The following is a 14,159-nucleotide window of genomic DNA, read 5'->3' as shown; positions in this document are numbered from 1 at the left end:
TTAGGCATTCTATCCGACGCATGTGCACTGGGATACGTCCACGGACGGCGCATGTGCGGTTCGTTCGAAGCGTCATTTACGTGGGGTCATGTTTAATTTACATAAAACACGCCCACCTCTTCATCATTTGAATTACGCGCGTTAACGCCGGAACATTTAGGCTACGCCGCCGTAACTTAGGACGCAAGTGCTTTGTGAATACTGCACTTGCCTCTCTAAGTTGCGGCGGCGTAGCGTAAATACGATATGCTACGCCCGCTCAATGTAACGCCGCCCTACGTGAATCTGGGCTATAATACCTGAAGGGTATTTGTATTTTCCAGACTTTGCAGCAATTCTCTATTTCTCGTACAAACAAATGTAAATTTCCACACATGTCATGCCTTTACACCTTGGTGTGTAGTGTACTGTACATTGCTGGTAGCCGGTGCAGTGTCACAATGACACAGCTACTACACAGGTTGACCTGCATGGAAATGTCACCAGACAACCCGGGGTGGGCAGAGTTAAATCCTCCCGGGTAACCTTTTCACTCACGAACGATGCATTGTGGGTATTGTAGTGAGTGGAGGCGCAGCTTCCTGCTATTCCCGAAGCCCGTGGACTACGAGTCCCAGCATTCCCCGGGAGAGCTCTTCCTTATACGCAGGCGTACTGGCGTCCTATCAGCTGCTTCTCCCATTTCAAGGAGCTGATAGTTGCTCAAGTCACAGCAAGAAGACTGCAGCTGTTGGATTGGAAGCCTAGTACAGGATTAGCAGCCATTGGGCTGTCAGTGGAGGAGAGGACACAGCACGGAGGTGAGTGACCTGAGGGGAACCTGTATTAGAGGGAGAGGTCACACAGGTACCAACTGCCACCCTGCAGCAGCCTGTGTAATGTACACTGTACTGACTGCAGCCCAGGGTGAGGGTGTATATGGGGTAAGTATTTCTATATAGAAGTGTGGTAAGTGGACCTCTGCCAATGAATACATATCGCTGTATACAGCAGCTAGACCTATATTATCATCGGTCCAGTCACACTGAACTCCGTTATCAGTCCTGTGCAGACAAGAGGAAGCGTTGTCTCCTCACCGATCACATGCCTGATGAAGGGGTTCTGTGCGGCTCCGAAACATCGCACGTTTCTTGTTTGTGATGTGATCGTTCTGCAGTAAAGAACCGTTCGGACGCAATTTGAGGATCTGTGGTGCGCTGGCGAATATCTACACCTGACCGTAAATATTTTCCCTTCTCCCAGCTTGCAGATTGTTGCAGTCCCCGTCTTTTTAGATCCTATTCCAGGAACGCGTGCGATAGGAATATGGAAGATTGCTCGTCAATCACAATGCAACAGGTGGGAGGCTGATGTTTGTCCAAAATTTGTCAACACAGCCACCAGAATTAAAGTGGTTGTAAAGGTTCGCATTTTTTATTATTTTTTCTTTTCAATAACAAACATGTCATACTTCCACTGTGCGGCTCGTTTTGCACAGAGTGGCCCCGAACAGCGTTTTCTGGGGTCCCCCGGCGGCTCTCTCTGCTCCTCCTCCCCCCCCCCCCCGCTTCAGAAAACCCCCTATGGGAAGCTCTCTCCCACGGGGGTTACCTTGCGGGCGTCCTGCATTCCGCGTCCATAGCCACCGAATCCGGTGGCTATGGACATAGGATGCATTAAGGTGAAAAAACATGAACCTTTACAACCCCTTTAAACCCTTGCTTACTGGGCACATATGCCCCCTCCCTGCCCAGGCGAAATTTCAGCTTTCAGCACTGTCACGCTTTGAATGACAATTGCGCGGTCGTGCGACGTGGCTCCCAAACAGAATTGACGTCCTTTTTTTCCCACAAATAGAGCTTTCTTTTGGTGGTATTTGATCATCTCTGCGGTTTTTATTTTTTGCGCTATAAACAAAAAAACACAACATTTTTTGCTATAATAAATATCCCAATTTTTATTTTTTTTTCTTAAAACATTTTTTTTTCATCAGTTTAGGCCGATACGTATTCTTCTACATATTTTTGGTAAAAACCTAACACTAGGGGGCGATCAAGGAGTTAAATGTGTGCCCTGCTAGGTGATTCTTACTGTGGGGGGAGGGGACTGACTGGGGGATGTGACAGATCGGTGTCCCTATGTACAAGATCCATGTCCCTGGCTCTGTAACTGCCGATCACGGGTACCTGGCGGGCATTGTAGCCACCAGGCATGCCCATCGGCACCTGAGCGACGCGGCGGGCACACGCCCCCCCAGCGGCTGGGAGGCCCGGGGGCGTCATATGACGTCCTCCCGGCATTGTAGAGCCACCTTGTGGCCATAAATTTACAATTTCTGGGATGGGAAGTGGTTAAAGTATATGTTACCCCCATTTTTCATATTCCTGATATTTGTATGTCATACCATGCACTTGTGTTAAAGGGTATCCTGTTCTGCGTTCTACTTCTTCCTTTGTGTGATATACTTGGTGATTCTGCTTGTCCCCTAGCTTTTCTAGTTCAAACTGACCCCACCAGGACATTGAAGCACATCCATTTCAGCGTGGTCAGTATTTTGGCTACGCTGGGAGAACAGCCTGCCTGTCCTCTAATGATCCGACTTGTGCTGACAACCCCCGAAAGATGAAAAATTGGCCTTGCCAGGAAGGTGAAGTGCGCAATATTGAAGTGGTTAAACTGAATGGGTTGTTTTACAAGGTTAGGGTTCACATATACCCCAAAACAAACTGGCAGCCCTCCAGCTGTTGCAGATCTTTAAAGCGGAGGTTCACCCTAAAAATCATCTATATACCATTACATCCAGCATACTGCTGACATCTACAGTATGCTGGTATATATATTTTTTTTTTCGCTGTACTTACCGTCTTATAGTTCTTTTCACCTAGCTTCCGGGTTCTCACTCCCGCGGGCAGTAGGCGTTCCTATGAAGAGGTGTAGATGATTAATGAGCAGGTAAGGCGCGTCACGCGTTTCCGAAAATAGACGAACTGGGACTCGACTCTATACTGCGCCTGCCGCGTAGAGCTGACTGCACAGGCGCTGTATAAAGCCGAGTCCCAGTTCGTCTATTTTGGGACCGCGTGACGCGCCTTACCCGCACGTCAATCATCTACGCCTCTTCATAGGGACGCCTACTCCCCGGGGCAGTGAGAACCCGGAAGCCGGGTGAAAAGAACTATAAGAAGGTATGTACAGCGGGAAAAAAAAATGCCAGCATACTGTAGATGTCAGCAGTATGCTGGATGTAACGGTATATAATTGTTTTAGGGTGAACCTCCGCTTTAAGTCCCATGAGGCATTGCAAGGCTGACGGTAACAAGCATTACTCCCACAGGCAGAGGCATGTTTTTTATTATTCTTTTAAAATATATATATATATATATATATATATATATATATATATATATATATATATATATATATATATATATATATATATATATATATATATATATATATATATATATATATATATATATATATATATATATATATATATATATATATATATATATATATATATTTATATTTTTTTTTTTTTTCACTTTTAAAAAAATAAATAAAATGTGTAATCACATTTATTCCTATTAGTAATAGGAATGGTTTGTGACAGGTACTCCTTTATGGAGAGATGCGTGGTCAATAAGACCCTGCATCTCTTGTCCAGGCTGGAAAGCATGAGATCGTGAAAAAAAATTCACGGATATCATGCTTTCAGCCGCGATTGCAGCTTTGTTTACATTCCGGTACCCGGGCGTTGCGTCATAACATCGTGCCCGGGCCTCCTACGATCATAGAGATGACTGGTGACCATCTGGTCACCAGTCATCTCTATGCCTCCCATCCGGCGCCGGCAGATCGTTTCTCCGATGGCATGGGAGAGCCCGGAGAAGCACCAGATGGCGGCGGGAGGGGGGGGGACGTCCCCTCCCGTCGCCTATAAGAATGATCAAGCGGAGGAACTGCCGATATGATCATTCTTATGGTGCACAGAATCGCCGGCTGAAGAGATGGATATCTGAATGATGCCTGTAGCTGCAGGCATCTTTCAGATATCCCCACTGAAACTCCAGGACGTCATATGACGTCCGTGGGCGGGAAGTGGTTAAACACACACTGCTAATAATAGCAATATTTCCATTTGGTGAACCTCTAGCAGACATGATACAGGAGATGGTCAGAGATTGCAGACATTATACACAAGATCAATGCCGCCTCCGGTGCCCAGGTCAGAGCGGCGATCTCCTGCTGTGTCATGGAGCTGGATTGAAATTTCCTGGGCTGGGCGGCCGCAGCAACAACAACAAAGTGCCGCTTCTTATGATGCACGTCACACTGATTCAATTTCCCAGCATTGGATCAGTGTGCTGTCTATCACAGGAGGCAGGACATTGTTACAGCCTGTGCCCAACAATTCAGCTCTGTTACACAGGAGGAAGATCGCGGCTCTGCTACAGGAGGAGTTGGAGGGAGGGGAGGACTCTGACTGAGCTGCCAGGATGAAACCTCTGCAATGTGCGGCACCCGAAGCAGACCGCCCCTTTTTGGTGCTTTTTCTATTTTGGCCGATATGTTTCGGTGCACCTCTAATTTCAGAACTTTTTCCACCTTTTAGGCTGGGTTCACACTAGAACACACAGAGGCTCACAGCAGGGGTCTGGTGCATCTTCATTCACCATTTCAGGTCTGATTTCAGCCTGAGTTTTGGGCTGAATTCGGACCTGAAACAGTCCAAAAGATGCACAGGGCTTGTGTGTAATTTGCGACGGAGCAGCTAAGGAGATGTGTGAATGAGCTTCGTAGAGAGCCGTTCACAATCTTCTGCAATTCAAATTGGATGCGGAGAAACAATTTGCAGAAGTGTGAACCCAGCCTTAATGTGACCTATAAACTGTACAACTCAATTGAAAAACAAATTTAAATCTTTTAGGGGGGAATTCAAAAATATATATCTTTTTTTATGTATGTGGTTGCATATGTGTACACACCCTATTTTTTATAACTGGGGGTGTAGGTGTGGTGAATATGAATCTATACACACTTGCCATCATTTAAAGTGCCTCTGATTAACCCCAAACAAAGTTTAGCTGTTCTACTAGGTCTTTCCTGACATTTTCTTGGTCGCGTCTTACAGAAAAAGCCATGGTCCACAGAGGGCTTCCAAAGCATTGGCGGGATCTCATTATTAAAAGGTATCGGTCAAGAGAAGGGTACAAAAGGATTTCCAAGGCACTAGATATACCATGGAACACAGTGAAGACAGTCCTTGTGAAATGGAGAATGCATTAAGATAAAAAAACTGCCTTTGCAACTCCTTTAACTTTAGAGCACATAAACACAATTATATTACCTAATTTCGGTCAAATAAAATAAAAGATAAGGTTTCGCCATATAAATAAATAGATACCCAACATGTCAATCCTTAAAATTGCATGCGCCTGAGAAATGGCAATTTTCGAAAGAGACTGACATATCATTGAGCCCATTGTCTGACAACCTGTATCCCTTTTGTTGGGAGCGAAATAATTGAACTGGCTGTATTGCAATATGCTTCAATAGAGTCTAAGCCAGGGATCCTCAAACTACGGCCCTCCAGCTGTTGTAGAACTACACATCCCACGAGGCATTGTAACACACTGACATTCACAGACATGACTAGGCATAATGGGAATTCCTGAACAACTGGAGGGCCGTAGTTTGAAGACTCATGGTCTAAGCTTTTGCGAACATTATGATCAACCTAAAACTGATTAGAGTAGATAAGAATTCTTTCCTCAAATAAACTTGTCTTATTGCTGTGTGCTAGAATTGGAATATCATTGAGGTATTGGTGGATTGTAATACCTCCAGTCCCCGAGCAGTGCTGTGACTGCTAGAAAATTTGCAAGAACGGAAATGCAACTGAAAGGAACATTTTACTGCGATGTGATGCGTTTTTTAGGTCGCTGGACAGCATCCAGTCTTCAGAAAGAACTGAATCCTGAGATGGTCTGCGGAGACCAATGTTGAATTGGTATTTAGAGATATCCGTGTTGAGCCTCCAGAAGTTGACCTCCAGCCCCAGGGTTTTTTTTTTTTGCACCAGAAAGATTGGGGAATGCACACCTCTGAACATTTGAGATGCAGGCCCTGTAGTGATAACTTCCAGAATGTGGCAGTTGTACTGGAACAGGATGCTTTTCTTCTCTTGTTCTTTTGCAATATTTGTGAAGGCAGAAGACTATGGGGTTCACCGGACAGACCACCTGTAGCCCTGACTTTCTGTCTGTAGAAGCCATATCTGTAAAATCTTCCACCAAGACATGGTAAAAGTGTAATGACTTATGCCTAGTACACACGTACGGGTTTCCCGGCGGACTTTTTACCGCTGCGAAACCCGAGGGGAAAACCGAGAACCTGCTTGGTTACTCCCCCCCCCCCCCCCCCCCTACACATGGCCGGGTTTTTCCCGACAGGAAAACTGCTATGAGAGCTTTGGTCGGGAAATCCGGCCGTGTGTATTCTCCACCGCAGTCTTTTCCTATAGGAAAACTGCCGGCTTAAAAAACGCCGGGAATCCCGGCAGGGAAAAGAGAACTGGTTCACTTTTTTTTTTTTGGCAGTTTTCCTGTCGGGAAAGCTTTGATTGAGCATACACACGTCTGGGATTCCCAGCCAAAAGCTCTCATGGCAGTTTTCTCGACGGGGAAACCCGTACGAGGCATGACAGGACTGGATGGACACGCCCTCAAAATGGCTTCCCTTCATCCTGCTTACAAGTCTTCATAACTCATTTATAACAGGAGGATTGAGATCCTGAGATGCATCAACCTTGTTTGCTGCCAACTACCTTCTGTTGGTTTTTTATTCCTTCAAGGGTCACTGGTCCATAACAGATTCACTTTTGTGAAATCTGAGTGCTTTCTTACCAACTGCAAAGGAGGATAAGTGTTGACTGCACATCTATATACTGTTGAATTGTACAACAGTATATAACCAGACCCCCCCCACCCCCTTTTAGTGAGGTGCTCCCAGCGTTTAGGTAATCTCCTATGTTGCCAGAATGTGACCCATGTCACGCTGGTGCCTTTTTGGTTTAAACTGACTTGACAGGAGTGTCACATGACTGCCAACTGGAGGCACCTGCGCAGTACTGCACTCAAGGGCACCTCTGAGCATTCTAACTATTGTGCGCAGATACAAACTTCCACAAATTTGTAAGGGTAGTGTGGTACAGTCCCTTCCACCTTTTGAATGCGTCGGGTGTTTGCTGCACCTTCTCAACCGAAGTAGCAATAATGGATAAGAATTGATGAGATCTAATGAGCTCAAAGTTGACACGTTTCACGCTAACTAGCACTTGCTCATGACTCGCACTTGCCATGCTGTGCAAGCTTCCATGAATGCACAATGCAGACCAGTAAACTGAGATGATGGCAATGTAAACATAGAGGCATGTGTGAGGATGACTCCACAGAACAGCATGTCCTAGCAGTGGCTAAAAGAATACCAGACAGCCCACCTACTGGCAGCAAGTGCAAAAGTTGTACATGGCAGAGCAATGCAACCTGGTTCCCAAGCTGGAAGGTACTGTAGTCCATGCAATCCAAGGTATTCATATCCTGGAAGTCAGAACTGGATTTTAGCCAGTTTAGCACTATGGAATCAAACCGTATTCAGGATACCCTCTTTAGAAGTCTTGAACACATCACCAGTGATTCTTTGCACCACAGATTTGCTGATCTCTACGTAGGGGGACTTTGTCTTTGTCTGCTGCTATAGCAGCCTAAAGATGACCAATACTTTTATTTATTTATTTTTCCTGACCTTTTTATTTGTGAAATCACACAAGCCCTCCAAGGGTAGGCATAGTTGCAGATTTTTATAGGTTCATGCCCCAGTGGAAGTCTGAGAAGACAAAACGCGTAGGGTACATACACTGGCTCCAGCCACCCGAATACTGCGCTATTGATATCCTTTCTCAGATTAGATATATTTTTTTAAAAAGCTATGATTAACCGCTTGCCGACCAGCCTCCGCAGTTTTACAGCGGCAGGTCGGCTCTGCTGGGTGAGATCACGTAGCTATACGTCATCTCGCCGAGCAGCCAATAGGGACGCGCTCGCCCCTGACGCCGACGCACGTGCCCGGCGGGCACGATCACCGCCGGGCACCCGTGATCGCTCGTTACAGAGCGAGAACCAGCTCCCGGTCCTGTCGGGGAGGAATACCTGATTGTCTGTTCATACAATGTATGAACAGCGATCAGTCATTTCCCCAAGTCAGTCCACCCCCCCCCCCCTTCAGTCAGAACACACCCAGGGAACATACTTAACCCCTTCCTCGCCCCCTAGTGTTAACCCCTTCCCTGCCAGTGGCATTTTTATAGTAATCAATGCATTTTTATAGCACTGGTCGCTATAAAAATGCCAATGGTCCCAAAAATGTTTTAAAAGTGTCCGCCATAAATGTCGCAGTACCGATAAAAATCACTGATCGCCGCCATTACTAGTAAAAAAAAAAAAATATATATATATATATATATTTATTAATAAAAATGCCATAAAACTATCCCCTATTTTGTAACCCCTATAACTTTTGCGCAAACCAATTAATAAATGCTTATTGCGATATTTTTCGTAAAAAAAAAAAAATGTAGAATACGTATCGGCCTAAACTGAGGGGAAACATTTTTTTTTTTTTTTATATATATATTTTTTTTGGGGGATATTTATTACAGTAAAAAATATATTTTTTTTTTTTCAAAATTGGCGCTTTTTTGTTTATAGCGCAAAAACTAAAAACCGCAGAGGTGATCAAATACCACCAAAAGAAAGCTCTATTTGTGGGAAAATAAGGACGCCAATTTTGTTTTGGAGCCACGGCGCACGACCGTGCAATTGTCAGTTAAATTGACGCAGTGCCGAATCGCAAAAAGTGGCCTGGTCTTTGACCAGCAATATGGTCTGGTGCTGAAGTGGTTAAGCACTAATTTTTAGTGCGAAACGTGTCGGCTGTTTTACTCCCGTGTTGTGTGCTGTGACTTGTAGTGCATTTTTCCTTTTTTAAATAAAGACAACCATCAAGGTTTTTTGGAGTGCGGCTGTCCATATTTTCTTTTTCCATTTGTTGCCTTGTGCATTGCCGGTGTATTGTCCTCAATGTTCCACTGTGGGGGAAGTTCCTTCACTGACTGCGCAGGCGCAAACTTCCCGACGAAAATCCCCGAACCTCGCCCGGCATCCAGGCTCATTCTTTAACATCCCCGTGGATTGGAGGATGTTAAAAAAAGAGCCAGGAGGCCGAGCGAAGCATGCCGTCCGAGCGCAGTGAGGCCGACTGGCCACTTACCTCACAATCCACGTCGCCCTGGATGCCGGCCGCCGATCGGGGATTTCCGTCAGCAAGTTTGCACCTGCGCAGTGCTTGAAGGAACTTTCCCGATAGCTGGAACCAGCTCAGCGCATCAGTTTGCGCATGCGCTGGAACTTCCAGGACACCTGGAACCAGCACGGCAGATCACCGGCACCCTTGATTTCCTGAGACCATACTGATCATCCAAACACAATCCACCTGGAGCAGTGACTTTCTTCTTAGATGTTTTGGGATTTTTTTTTTTTTTTCTCGATTTATCATTGGCTGTGAGTTTTTTTTTTTTTTATGAAATACATTTTTTATATATGTTTTTTACGCTATGAAGAGGCTTTTGTCTTTTCTCATTTTTACAAATACACCGTTGCTGGTGAGGCTGATCCGGACAAGTTTTTTTTCTCATTTAACTTTGGGCATTTATCGATTGCGGTATGCCTTGAAGAGAGTGTGGAATACAACAAGGATCTACTAAGGAAGGATTTAGGAGATATACCAGGACTCCAGCTGATGCATGGATTTGATATTCCCGCCTATTAGATCCACCGCTGCAAGGCGAGTTGGATCCATTTCGTCCGGTAAGAGTACTCATCTTTCCGATTTCCCCCTGGATGGTGAAGGCACTCCCGGGCGTTTTTTGTTTCAAGGCATTCAGTTTCCATTTCAGATTGAGAGACTGTTGAAATACTGCACGTCGGGAAATTCTAGGGATGGCGCATGCGCAGTACGAGCGGCGCGGGAACGTGCCTAATTTAAATGATCCACGCCCCCTACCCGGATCATTTGAATTAGGCGGGCTTGCGCCGGAGGATTTACGTTACGCCGCCACAACTTTACAGGCAAGTTCTTTGTGAATAAAGCACTTGCCTGTAAAACTTGCGGCGGCGTAACGTAAACGAGATACGTTACGCTGCCGCAGTTTAACGCCGATCTACGAGAATCTGGGCCTTAGTTTCTATAAGTTCCACTCTTTGGATCTTGGCAGATATCCAATAATTTTATTTGTGGACTAACATGTATTTATGAACACTTGTATATAAGGAAATTGGGACTTTGTGTGAGGTTATGCTCGGCATAGTTTCCCCCCCCCCCCCCCTTTTTTTTTTTTGTATTTATGAACACTGGATGGTGTTCGTTTTTTTTTCTCAACAGTTTTTTTTTTTTTTTTTTTTTTTTTTTTTTAAGATGAACGCGTTGCTTTCACACTATTGTGTGGTACATAGGACACCAGTCCTCTAAGATCTGTATTTCTTTAAATTTATTTGTGATTTGGTGCACTTTTTTTTTTTTTTTTTTTTTTTTTTTATTAACAATTCAGTATCACATTTGATTGTTTTTTTATTTATAGACTCTTTTCCCTGCGATTGTTTACGGTACAGCTTTGCTGCGGAATAGCAGGAATATTCTTAGTGTTTCCCCTCACAGGGTGTCACGGATTATTATTGTGGGAGGAGATAGTTTTCACCACCTTCTCCGACCACAGTAGAAGCGCTACACTTTTATATTTTAAATGTCCTGGAGGGTTGAACAGAGTTCAGTTAACCTATGTATGATGCCATGGAGATATCGGAAAAGGATGAATAAAGCCATTTTATGGGTCCAATGAAATTTAACTAAGCTGGGACCTTTTTATTTCTGGATGCTTTTTTATAGAGAGGAACAGTTTATGCTCGTTTTCTAAAATACGCAAAACAAGGCCAGCCATATTAACCATCCTAAAGTAGGGAGCAGGCATGTCATGTTAATTTATTGTGATGAGGGTAACATGTTTCTTCAGATACAGAAGAATGGATTTGTGATTTGCATAAAACTATATGTGGCCCAGATGCATGTGAATAAGTATGGAGACAAATTGCAAGTATGACTAATTGGCTTTCAAGGATAAATGAATCATTAGCGGTATGGATTAAGCCCACATATAAAAGTTTAAGACCTTTATATCAAAACCTTCCATTACATTTCTTTAATGCTTGATTGGCATTATTTTTATTGCCATGTATGAATCATCAATCTGTGTATTTACAGAAACGATTACTTTGCATACATGGCACCATATAAAACAATCATGACTCAAACAGAGAAGTGGCATTCTTGTTAGCCGTAATTTTTTTTTAGTTACTTTAAGCTCTTTAAGATTCTTCACTAACATTGATTATAATATGATCAAATGTATTCAGAATTGACAGTATTTTAGACTAATATGTGCCAGCTTAGCGATCCAAAAATAACAATAATGGCCTGACATTTTTGAGATTTCTGTCTTTTATCTGTGCAATACACAGTACAGAAAGAAAACAAATTGGTGGAGTTTTGACAATGGGAAGGTATTAAAGATGCCGACGAACATCAGAGCATGTGCTGCCTTTAGTCTGGTCATTCTATGATCTGGAAATATTCATACTAGAGCTGCACGATTCTGGCCAAAATGGGAATTGCAATTTTTTTTGCTTAGAATAAAGATCACAATTCTCATGGCGTAACATAATCTTTCACATTATACAGAAAAATTGGGCTAACTTCACTGTTTAGTTTTTTTTTATTAATTCATTAACGTGTATTCCCCCCACCCCCTCTCCCCAAAATGCATTTGAAAGGCCGCTGCACAAATACAGTGTGACATAAAATCTTGAAACAGCTGCCATTTTATTCTCTAGAGTCTCTGTTTAAAAAAAAAAAATGTGTGATTGTGTGTGTGTGTGTGTGTGTGTGTGTGTGTGTGTGTGTGTGTTTGGGGGTTCTAAGTAAATGTCTAGCAGAAAATATTGATTTTAACTTGTAACCAACAAGTGTCAAAGGTTTAGTCTTTAAAGCGGGAGTTCACCCAATGATGTTTTTTTTTTCTCTTTTTCCCTTAGATTCCTGCTCGTTTTGTCTAGGGGAATCGGCTAGTTGTTTTAAAATATGAGCCGTACTTACCGTTTTCGCGATGCATCTTCTCCCTGTCGCTTCCGGGTATGGGTCTTCGGGAGCGGGCGTTCCTTCTTGATTGACAGTCTTCCGAGAGGCTTCCGACGGTCGCATCCATCGCGTCACTAGTAGCCGAAAGAAGCCGAACGTCGGTGCGGCTCTATACTGCGCCTGCGCACCGACGTTCGGCTTCTTTCGTAAAATCGTGACGCGATGGATGTGACCGTCGGAAGACTGTCAATCAAAATAGGAATGCCCAGTCCCGCAGCCCATACCCGGAAGCGGCGGAGAAGATGCATCTCGTAAACGGTAAGTACAGCTGATATTTTAAAACAACTAGCCGATTCCCCTAGACAAAACGAGCATCCATCTAAAGGGAAAAAGTGTTATGTACGGGTGAACCCCCGCTTTAAGTGGTTAAACTGACCATTTTACAGACCAAAGTTTTTCCCTTTGATAGAAAAGGACTAGGGGGGTTATTTACTAAAGGCAAATCCACTTTGTAAATCTATAGCAAGTGCAGTTGCTATAGATCCAAAGGGGACATGCAAGGAAAATTGCATTTTGGCTGTACATGATTGGATGATAAAATCAGCAGAGCTTCCCTTGATTTCAAAGCTTCCCCTCAGATTTACAGCAACTGCACTTGTAGTGCAGAGTGGATTTGCCCCATAGTGTTACAATGTTTCTCTTTTTATCTCCAGCTACCAAATATGATAAAACTTGGCAGGCTGCCTGGGGTGTGTTCCCCCCCCCCCAATTTGTCAGCTGAGCAGAGGACTCTGCACAGAATTGGGGGGGAAAAATCTCTGTTAAGATCTGAAGAGGGGTAGAATCTTTAACGATTAATCGTGCAGCTTTAATTCATACTATAGGCCTTTTAAGATTTTCCCAACATTCCCTGAGTAAACCTGCCTGAGCACTCTTGGGGACAACAGTTAGTCAGCATGGGGTTTCCCAACCAATTGTTTAGCTTGCCCAAGGGGAAGCCAATGCTCAGGTGCTACTCCCACACCCAAAGGACAGAACATACAAAACTGTTCAATGTGACTGTACATATTTGGACAATCTTTTCCTGACGTGATTTTTGGCAGTCTGATTGTTCATCTACGGCCAGCCATAATCCTAAAAGTTGTAGGTGTCATAAAGGATAACTAAACACAAAATATGTAAACTATTGATGTTCACTAGTACAGGAATTACCTGTTGATCTTGTTAGAAATGCAATGTCCAATCCAGAGGGGAACTGAAAGCACAAATCTGATTCTTCTATAACGCCCGGTACACATGATGTTGCACCCCTAATGAATACAGTACCATTTGTGGGAGTTTTTCCTACAACAGGAACAGTTGGTGGCAGGATTACTAGGTAAAAATAAAATGAATGCAGGAAAAACATATGATGTGTAACTTGTGTTGAAATGTTACTTTGTTGAATTTAGATAAGCTTTTTAGGCTAGATGCATGTCGGGAATATGTGCAAAATTGCGTCTAGCGCAGAAACGCGCTACCCATTAATTGTTAATGGCACCCCTGCCAGTGTTAATTTTGGCAGCAAATTTCAATTTAGTTTTAGTCTTGGGACTAAAATGGCGTTTTAGTCCCATTTTAGTCTTCTGCAATTGTTTTTTGTAGGGCTGGGGAAATTAAAGATTAATTCCTCGATTTAATCTTTAATTTTTTCGATCGATCAAAATTCTTGACGTCAGCGGACAGCCTAGACAGTGAGACTTACCCTGCTGGATGTGAGCAAACTGCACCCATTGGATTGAGGTACCTTTTACATCTGTGGAGCAGGAGGATGCATCAGGCTCCATCAGGGAAAGGGGGCAAAAATAACCATTGTTTTCCTGTCCTAAGCAGTTTTGTGCAGACAATTCTTTGTGTAACGGCAACATCTGTTCCGTGCGAAAGACTGTTCAGTT

The 14,159-nt window shown here is 43.8% G+C and overlaps 1 protein-coding gene across 3 annotated transcripts in view; it reads left to right on the top strand.

Annotated features, from left to right (window-relative positions):
• The first annotated feature begins 626 nt into the window (after positions 1-626).
• The window catches only part of SLC26A5 (solute carrier family 26 member 5), an 89,516-nt gene continuing 75,983 nt past the window's right edge, over positions 627-14,159 (top strand). Inside the window, exon 1 of one of the 3 annotated variants that reach the window (XM_040343491.1) lies at positions 627-800. Coding sequence is in view for 2 of the 3 variants with exons in the window: in XM_040343492.1 (XP_040199426.1) it covers positions 879-923 (45 nt within the window). In the remaining variant the exon portion in view is untranslated. Of the gene's footprint in view, positions 801-857; positions 924-14,159 lie in introns of those variants that run through there. The other 2 variants (XM_040343492.1, XM_040343490.1) reach the window with 2 other exon arrangements.

This window comes from Rana temporaria, chromosome 3 (genome assembly GCF_905171775.1).
Source record: "Rana temporaria chromosome 3, aRanTem1.1, whole genome shotgun sequence".
NCBI lineage: Eukaryota > Metazoa > Chordata > Amphibia > Anura > Ranidae > Rana > Rana temporaria.
Note: the sequence above shows the minus strand (reverse complement) of the source record. Positions and strands in the feature narration are given on the sequence as shown.